General features: G+C 47.2%; 1 protein-coding gene across 2 annotated transcripts in view; it reads left to right on the top strand.

The window, feature by feature from the left end:
* CCT1 (chaperonin containing TCP1 subunit 1) overlaps positions 1-13,537 on the top strand; it is a 77,088-nt gene extending 63,551 nt beyond the window's left edge. For both annotated transcript variants that reach the window (XM_075697223.1, XM_075697224.1), the window contains exons 11-12: positions 7,275-7,438; positions 13,208-13,537. In XM_075697223.1, coding sequence (XP_075553338.1) covers positions 7,275-7,438; positions 13,208-13,397 — 354 coding nt within the window. In that variant the 3' untranslated portion in view covers positions 13,398-13,537. The remainder of the gene's footprint in view (positions 1-7,274; positions 7,439-13,207) is intronic.
* Positions 13,538-14,215: the final 678 nt, after the last annotated feature.

The raw sequence follows: 14,215 nt of genomic DNA, 5'->3' as shown, positions 1-14,215 counted from the left end.
CTTCGCTCACGAGTGCAAAACGACACTGCCCCTTTGCCTAAGCAACCCACACCCAACAGGCTGAAAGGTACAGATAAAAGGCCCAAACAATCCCAGATGCGCTGCTATTTTGCAGAAGCCGCGTGTTATTCTTTTTACCCTCGTTCATGGGGCAAAATGGCAACATTTGTCTACCTGACACGACCTTGGTTGGCACAGTGCGGAGGCGCACTTCCTCAGGAGTGAGGAAGTGCCTCACCTCTTTTGCCAGGGATTCGGACAGCCTGGCACAACCACAAAGCACATGCCATGGCCACAGAATTGTGTTCTCACATGTTCGTGATATCACTGCTGTGTACCAAGTATGGAGACCTTTGGGCAGGGATTGTCCCTGGTATCTTCAGAGTTGAGATTTTGAAATTTGTGGAATGTGACGCAAGAACTTTTCGAAAGAAAAGAGAGAAACACATGGGAGTTGGCACCATGCTGTGAAAGAATTTCGGCTTAAATGATATTTTATTGCTTAAGACGTACTGGTGAGCTAGTTGGTTAATCATCATGGAATATGGCAGCGCACTTCGAAACAAGGACATAACACAGAGTGAACAAACACAAGTTGCAGTATAATGCTCGTGTTTGTTCACTCTGTGTTACGTCCTTGTTTTGAAGTGGGCTGCCACATCATGATATTTCGAGGTAGTGCAGTTCGAGTTAACAAAGGTTACTGTATATTTTAATGTGTAAGCATTATAGGGCTACTTCGTTCGGAAATCTGTCTGTGTTTGCCTGTAATGCGTGGCACAATGCACTCCAAAGGATCCTATGGGGTGTGTGTGTGTGTATGTGCGTGTGTAATGCACAGTTAAACAGTCAAGGTCCGATTTTTCGGTCTTTCTAGGGGTTGCAAAAATGCCAGAAAAAACGAATGCATGCCTTTTACTGCCCCCAAGGACTCAAATTTGCCACAGGCACATCCCAAGTAGCTCTAAAGGCCTGCCAGTACACTTATTAGGCACATCGGTGCTCGTACTGTGACACGAGATCACAGGTGCACGCATGCATGCTTAAGCAGTCCTCATACGTGGGCCGATCCCAAAGATAGTGCAACGCCGGGCCGACCCACGGCGGAGGTGAAGCAAGCATTAAGCGCTCCGCATACGTGGGCTGATCCCGAAGATAGTGCAATACTGGTTTGACCCGCGGCAGAGGTGAACCAGGCATTACGCAGTCCCCATACGTGGGCCGATACCGAAGATAGTCCAATGCCGGGCCTGCCCACAGCAGAAGTGAAGCAGGCGTTAAGCACTGTTGGATCTGGAGGGCATTCCCAATTGCTGTCCTCCAGGTATTGGACCTTACCGTTGGGTGCGGGAGTTGGCCGAGGTTGAGGAGGACTTTGAGATGAAAACTGGAGGTTTATTTACATCATTTACAGCGAGAGTACAAAGAAATTAACAGTCATAAAGTCATTACGGGCTGGCAGCAACTCGGACGCTGCGGCTCGTGGCAAGAAGCTTGAAAGAGACGAATGAAGGAATGCTCCCTTGCTGCTCCCGGTCTCTGGCTTTAACCCATTCGGTGTCTCGAAGTCACGTCACGTTCGGCGAATCGGCGAGCTCGCTCAGGTGGCATCATTTTCGGCCAATGGTAGGCGCCCGTGCGAGTGCAAGTCACATTCGGCTCAGAGGGTCGCTCCACTTGTCTGAGGGCTTACTTCTCTGCGGTATTGCCTTCCTGGTCTGCAACTGCCGTCACAAAGGTGGATGGGGGGTTGCTGCCAGGGCTTCACGGTGCATCACAGCCTCGTTGCCTCGCGGCTTGCAAGCGCTCAGTGGAGGCAGGCGGTTTGTACTCAAGCGACCTTTCAGAGCCCCAAAGCAGCTTGGCTCAGGACCCACGTTACCTGGAACCGTGCCAGGCTCCCGCTACACTTTCGGGATGAGTCAAGCAGTGGGACAATAGCTCTACATGTGGTGCACGAGGTGGGGGACGCCAACTTGTTTGGACGTGCTGCGCCTCAGGAACGTGGTAGATGTGCTTCTGCGCTCCTTAATTAGGTGGGACACGATTCGATGTGGTCTGGTGAACTCGAAGGAGGATCAGGGAAAGGTCCCGTATCTAACAGCACTCGTCATACGTGGGCCGATCCCGAAGATAGTGCAATGCCGGTCCGACTTGTGACGGAGGTGAAGCAGGCATTAAGCATTTGCCATACGTGGGCCGATCCTAGTGCAATGTCGAGCTGACCAGCGACGGAGGTGAAGCAGGCATTAAGCACTCCCCATACGTGGGCTGATCCCAAAGATAGCGCAAAGCCGGGCTGACCAGCGGCAGAGGTTAAGCAGGCGCTAAGGGCCGATTTACGCTCGAGCCGCCCTTCGTCGCAAGCCGCACCACACACTTGTGGTCGCGCGAAAAATTGCACATATCCAGCACTTGTGCACAAATTACGATTTACACTGTGTGCACAGTGTATACCTTACACATTGTAAACCGAAATTTGTGCACAAGTGTTTGATACGTGCAACCTTTCGCGGGACCGCATGCGTGCAGTGCGGCTTGCGGCGATTGGCGGCTCGAACGTAAATCGACCCTAAGCACTCGCCATACGTAGGCCGATCCCGAAAATAGTGCAATGCCGGGCCGACCCGTGGCGGAGGTGAAGCAGGTGTTAAAGGGCCCCTGAAACGGTTCGGACAAATTTTGTAGACGCGTAGGGTACAGCTTAAGTAGAACATTCGCACCACAATTTGAGTGAAGCGTTGCGTATTAATGGAGCTACAAGCGATTAGAAGTTACCCTCCTCCCCATCCACGCTTTTCCTCCTCAACTCGTTCACCGAGCCAGCGGGGCTACGCTCCACCTTCACTGGTCCTGCGTCACGATGCGACGTCACATCGTCCACTTCCGGTTGTTTTGGAGCCCGCCCCCGCCCGCGCGAGACCTCTCCGCTAGCCGCTTGGCTGTCGACCCCAAGCGAGAGCTATCGAGTGTGCGTTGCGAGCATTCTTTCGTAGCGCCAAACGTGTCTGGTATTCCGTTAACCACAGGCAAGCTGGTCATTTCGGCAAATCACTGGAGGCATAAACTCAAGCTGATAAAGGAACTTTGGCGTAGACGTACGTGAGCGGCCTGATCGGTCTACACGGTCCAGACACTTGTTGGCGCAGCGCTTAACCGGCCAAACAAAGCGCTAATATTGCTCTAACCAAGTGTAAAACATTTTAAACATTTATAAAAACAACGTGTCGATGATTACACTCCTGCGAAAAATACGCACCAGCAGCAAAGAATACGCTTCGTTGCTGCTAGTGTGTATGGTTGCGCTCTATGCCACCAGGTGGCTGCACCGTGCAGACTATTCACATTTGCCCTTCTGCTCATCTCGGCTCATCCCGTTACGGCACAGTCAAGCGGCCAGACCCTGTCCCCTTGCGCTTACTTTTGCCCTAATACGGGACTCGCGAAACGCTGTTGTGTTAGTAATCTTCCAGTGTAAAGTGACGGCCACAAACGCGCAAATCCTGGCGCCGATCGGATAGCGGTAGTCCGATGCGCAGCAGCCAGTTCGCTCGTACGCTTCCTTGCAGAGGGACACGATGTCGCAGCTTGACATATTGCCAGTCGCTACGTTTGCAGTCCACAAGGCAACAAAGTCGAATCATAGTGCTCGCGAAAAGACTGAGACCAACTGTGACCGCGGAGCTCTCGTCAAAGACGGAGCACATTGTAACACAAGCAGACGACACTTGCTGTGTGCCGGAAGTGCTTAATGTACTGAAAAATTGTTCTTGTGCATTCTCTTTATGCTACTTTCTTATCATAAAAACAAATTAACTAACATTCCAACTATTACGAAGATCATTTGTTTACCATAAAGTTGGAAAAATTATCGATCACGTGCCCTGGTCAGCCAATCGGATAGCTCGCCCCACTGACGTCATATGGGTGATTTTGGTCATATGGGTAGGGGCGGCTTAAAATTCCGCCGAGCAGTGCACTGCGATCGGCAGCGATGTGCATTTTTAAAACCTTATAATAAATTACACGCTTTACGCAGAGCACTTAGATGTGTCAATTAATGATCAGAAGGACCTACTCTAACGACTCAGTACATTTGTAGAAAATCGTCAAAAGCGTTTCAGGGTCCCTTTAAGCACTCGCCATACACGGGCCGATCCTAGTGTAATGCCGGGCTGACCAGCGGTGGAGGTGAAGCAGGCGTTAAGCACTCCCCATACGTGGGCCGATCCCGAAGATAGCGCAATGCCGGGCCGACCTGCGGTGGAGGTGCAGTTCGCCATTAAGGGGCCCACATACAGTTTCGTTTCGCTAGTCATCCTTTTTTAGAGTGGTAGGGTACTGAGATTTTTTTCGCCTTCACTATCACTAGAAGGGGCAGCTTCTTGGTGCCAACTGCATTTGCCCCAAACACGACTGTTACCCTCTCTTTACTATGCTTCCCACCAGCGCAAGCCTCATTAGTAAAGGAAAGTGAACGGTCCTGCAGCATTTTGAAGAATAGGCCTGTCTCGTCGCAATCAACCCTTCGAAGATCTAGTTTTTTTTCGCCATATGCGACCGCCCAGGGTCGATTATTTTTATTTGATTCCAATTCTCCTCAGGGACCTATTTTGAAAAAAAATTACCGTAAATTTTCTAGGGTGACCATAAAGTGAGAAAAAAATATTTTGTGTGGGTATATATGTACTGTTTATTCGTGAATAGCAATAAAGTAGGGAAATAAACTTGTAAGAATAAATAATTTGATGCATTGTTATACACATAGTTCAAGGCTTAGAAAATGCGCACACAAGAATATTTTGCAACTCTCAAATGTTCCTGCTCTTACACTAATATTTACATCCATAGCGTAATCGAACTGCGTAGGTGAGCGCACTCAAGAAAACTGTGTGGTTCTGTGCCCGTCAAAAAAGCAAAACTTGTGACAAACTTCTGCTGATCTTCATCTTATTGCCAGCCAGAGGCAATTAGTTTTCGCACGTCTCCAAAAAAGAAAAGTAAACGCACGGCAGCATCCTTCCTATGCGCACCTCTATGAGCACTAAACGAGCAAGAAACAGGCGGTCGCCCTTTGAGTGATTAGTAACAAGGTAGCCAATAGCTTTGCGAGTGCAAGAAGCCAAAACCACCCATAGAACAAAACCCAAACTGCTGCCGCCCGCCCGCGCACCAGCGCTGAGCTATATAGATGCACTGGAGAAAACTAGCTCTACAACAAACCATGCAACGAAAACCGAGAGAGGAAGGCGTGAGAAAAATTCCCTGTATTCCCACATAGTGGCAGCACATGCCAGAAAAGGAAAAAGTTAGGAAATAGGCACGCTTTTTAAACGTACAGACAGCGCCGTAAATAGACGGCATCGACCATTTTGGGCTTGTTCGCGGTGCCGTATAATTACGTCATTGACCATCAAAGGGTAAAAAATATCTACAGGAGCATACTCTTGTAGCAGAGCCTTCAACTTGTCCGGTAATCCGTGACAGCAGATTGACCCACGGTACCGCTCTCCCCGTAAGCTTTCTTGAAACAGATTCCGTGCTTTTTCTTAAACCCACGGATCCACCAATCAGTGAAGTCCTGAATGCCCATTTTTAAAGCAAGCATCTCGGCTTTCTGCTTGAGCATGTTGCCCGAAACGGGGAGGTTCTTTGCTTGCACTCCTTTCAACCACAGCTGCAGGGCCTCTTCCAAGCTTCGGATGTTGTCCTTTCCGGTCATTTTTTGTAGTTTAGCAGTGCGACTGGTCAACTACAGACAAGATCTTTGTTTTTCACGTAATCAGGCAAGGTCTGTTTGGAGATTAAACTCCTGCGCAACAGCTTCCTGGGTCCGTTCTTCCTTGATAAGCCTGATGGTGACAGCCTTCTTGTCCAGCGTCAAGTTGAATATTTTCCACGCTTCAACACATTCGGTGGAGACGGGTGAAGAGCAGGGGCCATGGCGTCGAAAACATGTCAGTGTTGCACTGAATGAACGGCCACAACACACTGAAATACTGATGTTTTCAGTGGCAAGTGGTGGCAGGTGATGATTTCAATTACACTGTTCTGGATAAAAGCCGGCGGATCACTGCTGGACGAAAATGTGCGCGACACCACCTACAAAACCGAGGCAAAATTGATGATGATGGTGGTTATCGTGAGCATCACCTGGCTTTCATAGGTGGTGTCCAAAACTGGTCATGCATGACCAGTTTCTGGCTCTGAAGATTGCTTCTGCCACAGGCTACAGGCAAAAGCATGGCCTTTAAGATCGACGTTTCAATAGGCGCCACCATTGCCGCGTGAATTGTAATGTCTTTTATAATTGCTAATCAAATTACTATACCAATCCAAGCCACTCCACGTCCGATCCGAAGCAAGTCAGGTGGCTCAAGTTTCAAAATGGCGTTTTCCCTAACTCATAGCACTGGTCTGTCGTGGCAAATTTTGTCCAGAAAATCAAACTTCTGGCTTTGTGTTGTCCAAAAAATCAGTCACGAAAATGCAGTAGCCCTATGGGAACTCTCATGGTGCATTTATGAAGGCTGGAATATCCATGAAGTCCGAATTTTTGGAGGTAAAAAAAAATTGGTTGGCTACTGTATTGCACAATATTAGCCATCGGCCTCGTCGCTGTTGACGTGAGCTATAATGTTAACGAATTTAAAAGCAGCAGATATTCATAGAAAGCGGGGAGAAACGCCACCTATGAAGCACTTTTGAGCCACACAACAGGCACCGCACCTTTCGCCACCAGTGGTGCCTGGTGCCCCTATGCGTCGCTGCCTCCGCGCGCTGCACTGCCCCTTCTAGTTGACAATACCTCCGGTCATGGCAAAAAGACCAGAAAATTGGACAGCAAAGGGTCTTTGCATCTGAAATTTAAGTCGGTCTTTTACACACTGACTCAATGGAGTACTGTGGCATGCAACACACACACACACACACGGATAAAATAAAAGAAGCCTAGCAAACATCATGCAACCAGATGTATGTGTGCAAGGTGAGCGACTAGAAAGAAGACTGCTTACACACTACCTGACAAATCCCACTAGGGAGTTTCTGCAGTAATTTTCTATGTGATTTGAAAGTGTGTTCACTGCAAAAAAATTTTGCAGTAGTCTCGGTGAGGCAGGCATTGGTGTAAGTGTGTGCTTCAGTTTGCACACTCACAAAACTTGGAGCTGCTCTCTTTCCACCGAAACCAGTTTGGGTACTTTGTGCTTCAAGTGCATATTGACGGTGAATGATGCTGCTTTCATTGATTACTTGCCATGTTTCTTTGGTAGAGCTCTCGTGAGCAGCTGGCCATAGCCGAGTACGCACGCTCGCTGCTGGTCATTCCCAAGACCCTGGCCGTGAATGCTGCCAAGGATGCCACTGACTTAGTCTCCAAACTCCGGGCATACCACAACAGCTCCCAGACCAAGCAGGACCATGCACAGCTCAAGTGGTGAGTAGAGCTCAAAATATGGCTTGCTCCCCATGCATGCCATTTCGCAGCAAAGTTGTTAAGGGGAAATTTAGTGATACGTAATTTTTGTGCCGCACATCGTGTTTTACTGGCTCCACGTTGGAAGTCAGTGGTGAAAGTTGGCAGCGGGGTTCAACAGCACCGCCTGCATGGAGTGCCTTAGCAGCCATATGACCATGGCGTCAAATTCGCAGGCAGTGTCGGTGATGGATCATCACTAAGAGCACTTAGCAAACAGACAGTAGTTCCGATGAAGGGTGCAAGAACTCACTTATACAGCTTTGCTCTCTTTGATGTATTAAAAGCTCAGACTGGCATACATGTTGTTCTGTAGACCATAAATATTTATGATCGCTTAGCACAACCAAAAAGGGATGGGAAAGAATGAGGGGAGCACCAACTTTCTGCTGTTTATTCTATTTTGTATTATATCCAATATATATATATGCAAGCAAATGCGCAAGGTGCCGAACATGCTTCAATTGCGCAACACCCCAATCACAGCCAGCTATCAAAAAACCTTCTTTCTGCATGCTAGAGTAAAACTGATTTGTCGCTAATACAAGATGAACCTCGCTCTTTAATGTGAAATCCTGGCCACGGCAGCCGCATTTTGATGGGGACGAGGCGCGAAGACACCCGTGCACTTAGATTTAGGTGCACCTTAAAGGACCTCAGGTGATCCAAATTTCTGGAGTCTCCTACCATGGCATGCCTCATAATCAGATAGTGGTTTTGGCGCGTAAAACCCCCCTTTTTTTTTTTCCTATCCAACACCAAATTTTGTCACCACTTGTTAGAAATTGTTTGCACGCGATTGTTGGAATGACAAGTTGGATGCCGCATCATGCCATGTGTGTCCAGCTCCTACCGGTAAAGCATCGCCAGAATTGCTCTTTCATTTACTTTCTGTGAATGACCAACTCTGCAAAATTTATTTCACACTTGGAAATTCACTAACACATTTAGGCTGGTTTCTGACATCCCCACTGCAATTAATGCAGCTGTGACGGTGCAGCCTTTTGCGCATGTGAAAGTGCGCTAGGCTGTCCTCACTGCTAACATGTTGTGCTATGAAGCGCTTGCTCCACCTACATTCAAGACTAATCTAGCTGTCCCACAGTGCGGTAGGAAATTGTAATGACAAGCTAAAGCTATAACGAGGCTAGACACCTTTGTTTTACAAAGCACAGGACAGCAAAATAACACACAAGCTTAACTGTGAAAAAGCAGTAGGCGTATAATTGATGGGCGTATGTCAGAAGTCAGCTTTCGCATTTTAGCGTGGCAGGCCATTGCTTGTGGCAGTTTTCATCAACAGGAAACCTATGAAAACTTGAGCCTCCTTTTTTTTTTCTCCTCTCTTCGGCACAACTCGCTGCAACACAGCTTGTCGGCAAACTGCAATTCCTTCCTCGCAATACTGCTAACCATACACGCACCAAACTAGCAAATGAAAGTCCCACAGCAACTGAGGCATAGAGTGTGACTGAGTGAGGTGGGCAGAGCTGATGGAGTGCCTACTGCGCCGAAGTTGATAAGGGCGACAGCGCCACTGCACCTTCATGACGTAGGGGGAAGTAGGCGTATACAGTCGCCGACCGTTTATTCGGACCTCACGGGGACTGCGAAAATGTCCGAATAAACAGGTGTCCGAAAAAGCAGATTAAGAAAAAAAAAATGAAATCCTTTATTTCCACGCACTTATTCGGGCTCGGCAGTAGCCTTGGAAGAAATCGTGAATGCGCCGTTGCACGCTGTTCCGTTTACGCGCAATCAGATTAGCCTGAATCTCTGAGAGGGTTGTATGGTCACTATTGGTGGCTGAAAGCACACTCACTGCTTGTACACGCTCCGCATGCGACGGCAGCGTAGCACATGGTGCGTCATCTTCCGACTCGGAGTCATCGTCCGGCGGTGCAGCAGAAACCTAACGAATGATCTTGCCATCGTCGAGTTCTGCGCATGTCAATACAGCAGTGTCAGCACCTATGAAACTGTCAAATGAGACGTTGTCCGGAATCGCAATGCCACCACTGCGCAGGTCTCGGCAGAACATTTTCCGCGTCAGTAGGGAGCACATCGGAAGGCGACAAATCTTAGGCCTCCCGGCACCCGCTTGCCGGCATTCCCCAGCGCAGTCTGCGCGGGCACTGTCGGCGCCATTAGACCCTTGACGCGATGTTTACGTATGCCGCGTTGGATCACCGAAACCTCGACACAGCACACAAAGCAAACACCACCGTGCCGACACCAGTCGCACAAACGAAAAACGCGGCCTGCTCGCAGCGTCTTGCGGAAGGAAACAAATCAGCTGCTGGATTGTCTTGACATGGCTTACTAAGCTGAAACCGGAACTGCTGCAGAGCCGCTCTATCTAACCAGGCAGAAACGATGATGATGAGCGGGGATTTCTAGTAACGCCACTTCGTGGGGCAGCAAGGAAGCTCCGTTCAAAACAAAAATGGCGTTCAGCAAGTCGAACCATGCACCGGTCAGAGTTGGTGCATGGTGCTCTCGACCGAGTTAGCTAAAGGAGTGTCCGAAAAATCAGACGAGAGGTTGCAAGGTGTCCGAACTTTTGGCAGTTGTTATACATTATGGTCTATGAGGAGAATGGCGGTGCCGCGAAGCTGACCGAATAATCGGGCATGTCCGAATTTTTGGAGTCCGGAAAAATCGGTCGGCGACTGTACAATCGAACTTTGCTATAACCAACATGGATACAACTAAGTAAATATAAAATTTGATTCGTCATTCTTTACTTAGTGGCACATCTTCCTGCTATAATAAAGCCAGAAATGCAAGACCCAGCACAGTGTCTTTTAAAGTGAAGCAAATTTTTTGTTTGTGCAAGGATTAGGATGGGTATTATGGCGATAAACATGTCAGATGCGATGGCCAGCCGATTTTTCAGGAGCTTTGTTTTTCGGGCCTGCATGATTATTTGGACATCCCGGCAGCAGTGTTCTCTGCCTGTAGAACCAACAAGGGGAATGCAGGGCTGAAAGGTCAACTTTTGAACTGAAATGTCGATTCTAACAAAATTTGGTGGCATGATTTGTCTTGTCATTACAGGGTGCCTACCAACTGGGAAAACCGGGAATTCTCAGGGAATTTAAATAGTCTCACTCAGGGAAAAGGGAATTTGTGCTTTATCAGGGAAAATTAGCTGTAACTTTATTGAAAGGGAACGAATGTTGTGTCAATGCTGGCCCCAGTAACAGAGGAATTGCAACGAATCGTCATTGACGCCGTGTCATCGGCACGAGGTATTGCCAGAGTAGTTAACGACCGATTTTTTGAACATGCCCGATAATTCGCACAGCTTTGCGGCACCACCGCATACTCCATATAGTCAACATATATTGCACTGACTGCAGGTCTGAAATGGCATTAATCAAAGCCACCACCGCCGCCATTTTGATTATCTCAGCGCCTCGAACTGGCGCTCTCACAACCAGATCCGGTGGCAGCCATAGCCACCACTACGGCAACTTTAGTAGGCCTAGCTGCTTCTACGTTCGCTATTAAGCTTCTTGCTGTGCGGTGCTGCGTTTTTCATTGAAAGAATTCGCCTCTGTTAGCAATGGCACCGACTCCGCCTTTGTAATCCTCGCGATTGGCTTCGAAGCCCGCAGAGCACAGTGTTGTGTATTGCCAGTATCTGAAAGTTAGCTTTGCCTTAGTACAGCGGTGTTATGCGGTGAAGGATAACAAGCGTGGGAAGGGGCAATTGTCGCGAGACACAGTATGCATTCCTTAATTACACACGTGTGCACCCCCGTCTCCTGTCACAGTACGAGCACCGATATGCCTAATAGATGTACTGGCAGGCCTTAAGAGCTTTTTTGGACGTGCCTGTGGCAATTTTAGCCCTTAAGGGCAGTTAAAGACATGCATTCATTTTTTTCGGACTGCCCGATTTTTCGAATGTTTTTGCGGTGGAGTCTGAAAAATCGCACGTTGACTGTACAACTGACCAAGAGGATGCTCCAAATGATCCATGGGGTGAACGCATAGCAGAAGGAGGATGAGAACAGAAAGGACCGAAGCACTGAGGAATTAACAGGAAAGAAAGCGTGCCGCCGCCTCTTTGAGGGAGCTTGAGCTCAAAAAACGGAAGTGTTGGCTTACATCGAGATGCAGGTGTCTCTCATTCAAGCCAAAATAAACTCATTAAAGCAGTGAAACCCAACACTGATATGTTGTGTACAGGCTGAGAGTATGTCAGGGCAGTTGAGGTTGACTTTCCAGCTGCTGAGAGAAAATCTTAGTTATGACAAAGTTCAGGCCTCATACCGATGAGCTTGTCATCAGTTGATAGAAATAGCTCATATTCAAAAATATTTACTTAGGTATGCATCTCCTTTTCATTCATATTTGAAAATGTTCGACTCAATTTGGAATGGGTTTTACCATTTTTTTCGCTGTGGCTTCTGCTTTCTTTTTAAATAAAATAGATAATACTCCTTACTACTCCAACTAAATTATGTCATTTTTTTGTTTGTTTCAACATGCTTACTAGAGTGACAGCATCGAGCGACATGGTGTCAGCCTGTCTTGACATAAAACAAAATCCTGGCTCATTCAGGGAACTTTGCAAAGGGGCTCAGGGAAAAACCTGGAAATGTCAACTTGGTAGACATCGTGCATTAGTGCATGTAGAAAACTTCATTTACTACATTTACTAATGTAAAAACGTTTACTAAAGTACATGTAAAAAAAAATTTTAAGAGATTGATACCTGTATTCTCACATCTTTGTGCATTTGCTGGCAAATATTGGCCGAGATTCGTCACATTAAGTGCAACAATTATTGGGCATGTGCAGTGAAAACAACCTAAATACTGGTTATATTGCAGATGATCAGTCATTTTTATTGCAGATGAGCTGGTAAATTGTCTGTGTGAGCCTAGGAGCCACAGATTGCGTCATACTGATAGGTGTCGCGAGATGCTGCAATTCGAAACCAGCTGCTTGTGCTGATTTTGAATCACATTGATATGTGTTCAAGGCAAACTTCATCAGTAATACTCAGTAAGAGGTGCCTATGCACGCATATGAATCAAAGATCTCAAATTTGAAACTTTGTGTCAGTGCTACTTTCTATGAATGATATCTAATTATTCATAAAACACAGACCAAAGTTGCCGGTGAACAGTTTGTGTCACTTGTCAGGGTGGGTCAAAAAACTTTTAGCAAATAGTAGCATAATTTTAAACTAAATTTTGTGCAAGTAAATGCCCATATGTGCTCTCTGCAATAAACGTCCATTACAGCTGGCTTTCTTTAGTGTAGTGCAGTGTTGCTTGTTAGAGCAATTCTTTTAGTTCGTTCATACTGTTCAGCAGGTGGCATGAACATTGAGATTAATAATGCATGGAGCAGTTAAGGCATTAAGCCCCCCCCCCCCCCCCCCCATTTAAACCAAAGAAACTTGGCCATTGATGGCAGCAGAATGAAGCTTCTCAAGAGAATTTTCTTGCTTTGTTAGGCATAACACTGCGCAGCTGAAGTTGAGCTGCGGCATGCACTCCAAAAACGCTTGTGCCTTGTAATAGATCACAAGGCTTTGTTTTACATCCCCATTTTGCCATGATGAGGATATATTTATGTTTTCTACATCTGGAGCACCTCTAGATGTTGTCGCACTGTAGTAGTGTTCATAGTGTGTCTGCCAAGCCATTAGTATTAGTTTGCAGCTATGTAGTGTACACAGACTAAACAGAGTGGCAATTCTTTCAGGGTTGGCTTGGATTTGTATGAGGGAACAGTGCGCGACAACCAGAAGGCTGGTGTCCTTGAGCCAACTGTGTCCAAGATCAAGTCCCTGAAGTTTGCTACTGAAGCAGCCATCACCATTTTGCGAATCGATGACCTCATCAAGCTTGAGCCCACCCCTTCAAGTCATGACGACAGGGACGAGTGCATGTAAATTATCCTACTCATGTTCATTACTGCCACTTGCTCCCTGCACTGAAGGCCTGCATGACTTGCGATCTACAACCTCACTGGCCAGTGCTGAACAAGCTATGTGGCAGATATTGAATAAAACATTTTTCTGCTTACATGGTATTCGAAGTGCGCTTTTCTGCATAACTTATTACACAAAAGCAACTCGAACCAGTTTTGAATATGTTTGTAGTTTTTTTTCTAAAAAATTCAATGTTTAATCCATTCTCTCTCCAAAATGGTTCAGTACTAAAAAAATTATTCTCATTGTGGTAGCTCAGAAAATGTATAGTTCATTTGTCATCTTAGCATGGACATTAGCTGGATCACCTCCAATGTGCCACATATATCGGCTTAGTTTCCGTGTAGGCACCTTTACCAGGGCTGTTACTTAAAGTTGTGTTGTCAGCGTAAAGCGAAAAAGCACTCAGTTTATTATTTTTCTTAGAATTCTATTTCAACAGAAACGGGTCATGAAAGCAAATGTACAAGCCGGTGATAGGCGCACGTGTAAGCTGCAAGCCTAGATGCACCCTGATGCAGTCTGTTTGCCAAAGTCAGGCTTGTGGAGATTGAGGTATGCCCCGGCACCATTGCGTGGGCATTCACCTGTTCTGTCGTCCCTACGCCTCTCCCCTTTTCCACTGGCGACAGTTGTCAGAGGTGGCGTCACGGGGTAGCCGCTCCTGGTGTTAACAGCGCAAAACGTAGAAGGGACACGAGACAGGAAGACGACACCACGAGCGCTGTGGTGTCTTCGCGTCTCATGTCCCTTGAACATTTTTTTGTTAACACCAGGAT

The sequence above is a fragment of the Dermacentor variabilis genome, chromosome 6 (assembly GCF_050947875.1).
Source record: "Dermacentor variabilis isolate Ectoservices chromosome 6, ASM5094787v1, whole genome shotgun sequence".
Lineage (NCBI taxonomy): Eukaryota > Metazoa > Arthropoda > Arachnida > Ixodida > Ixodidae > Dermacentor > Dermacentor variabilis.
Note: the sequence above shows the minus strand (reverse complement) of the source record. Positions and strands in the feature narration are given on the sequence as shown.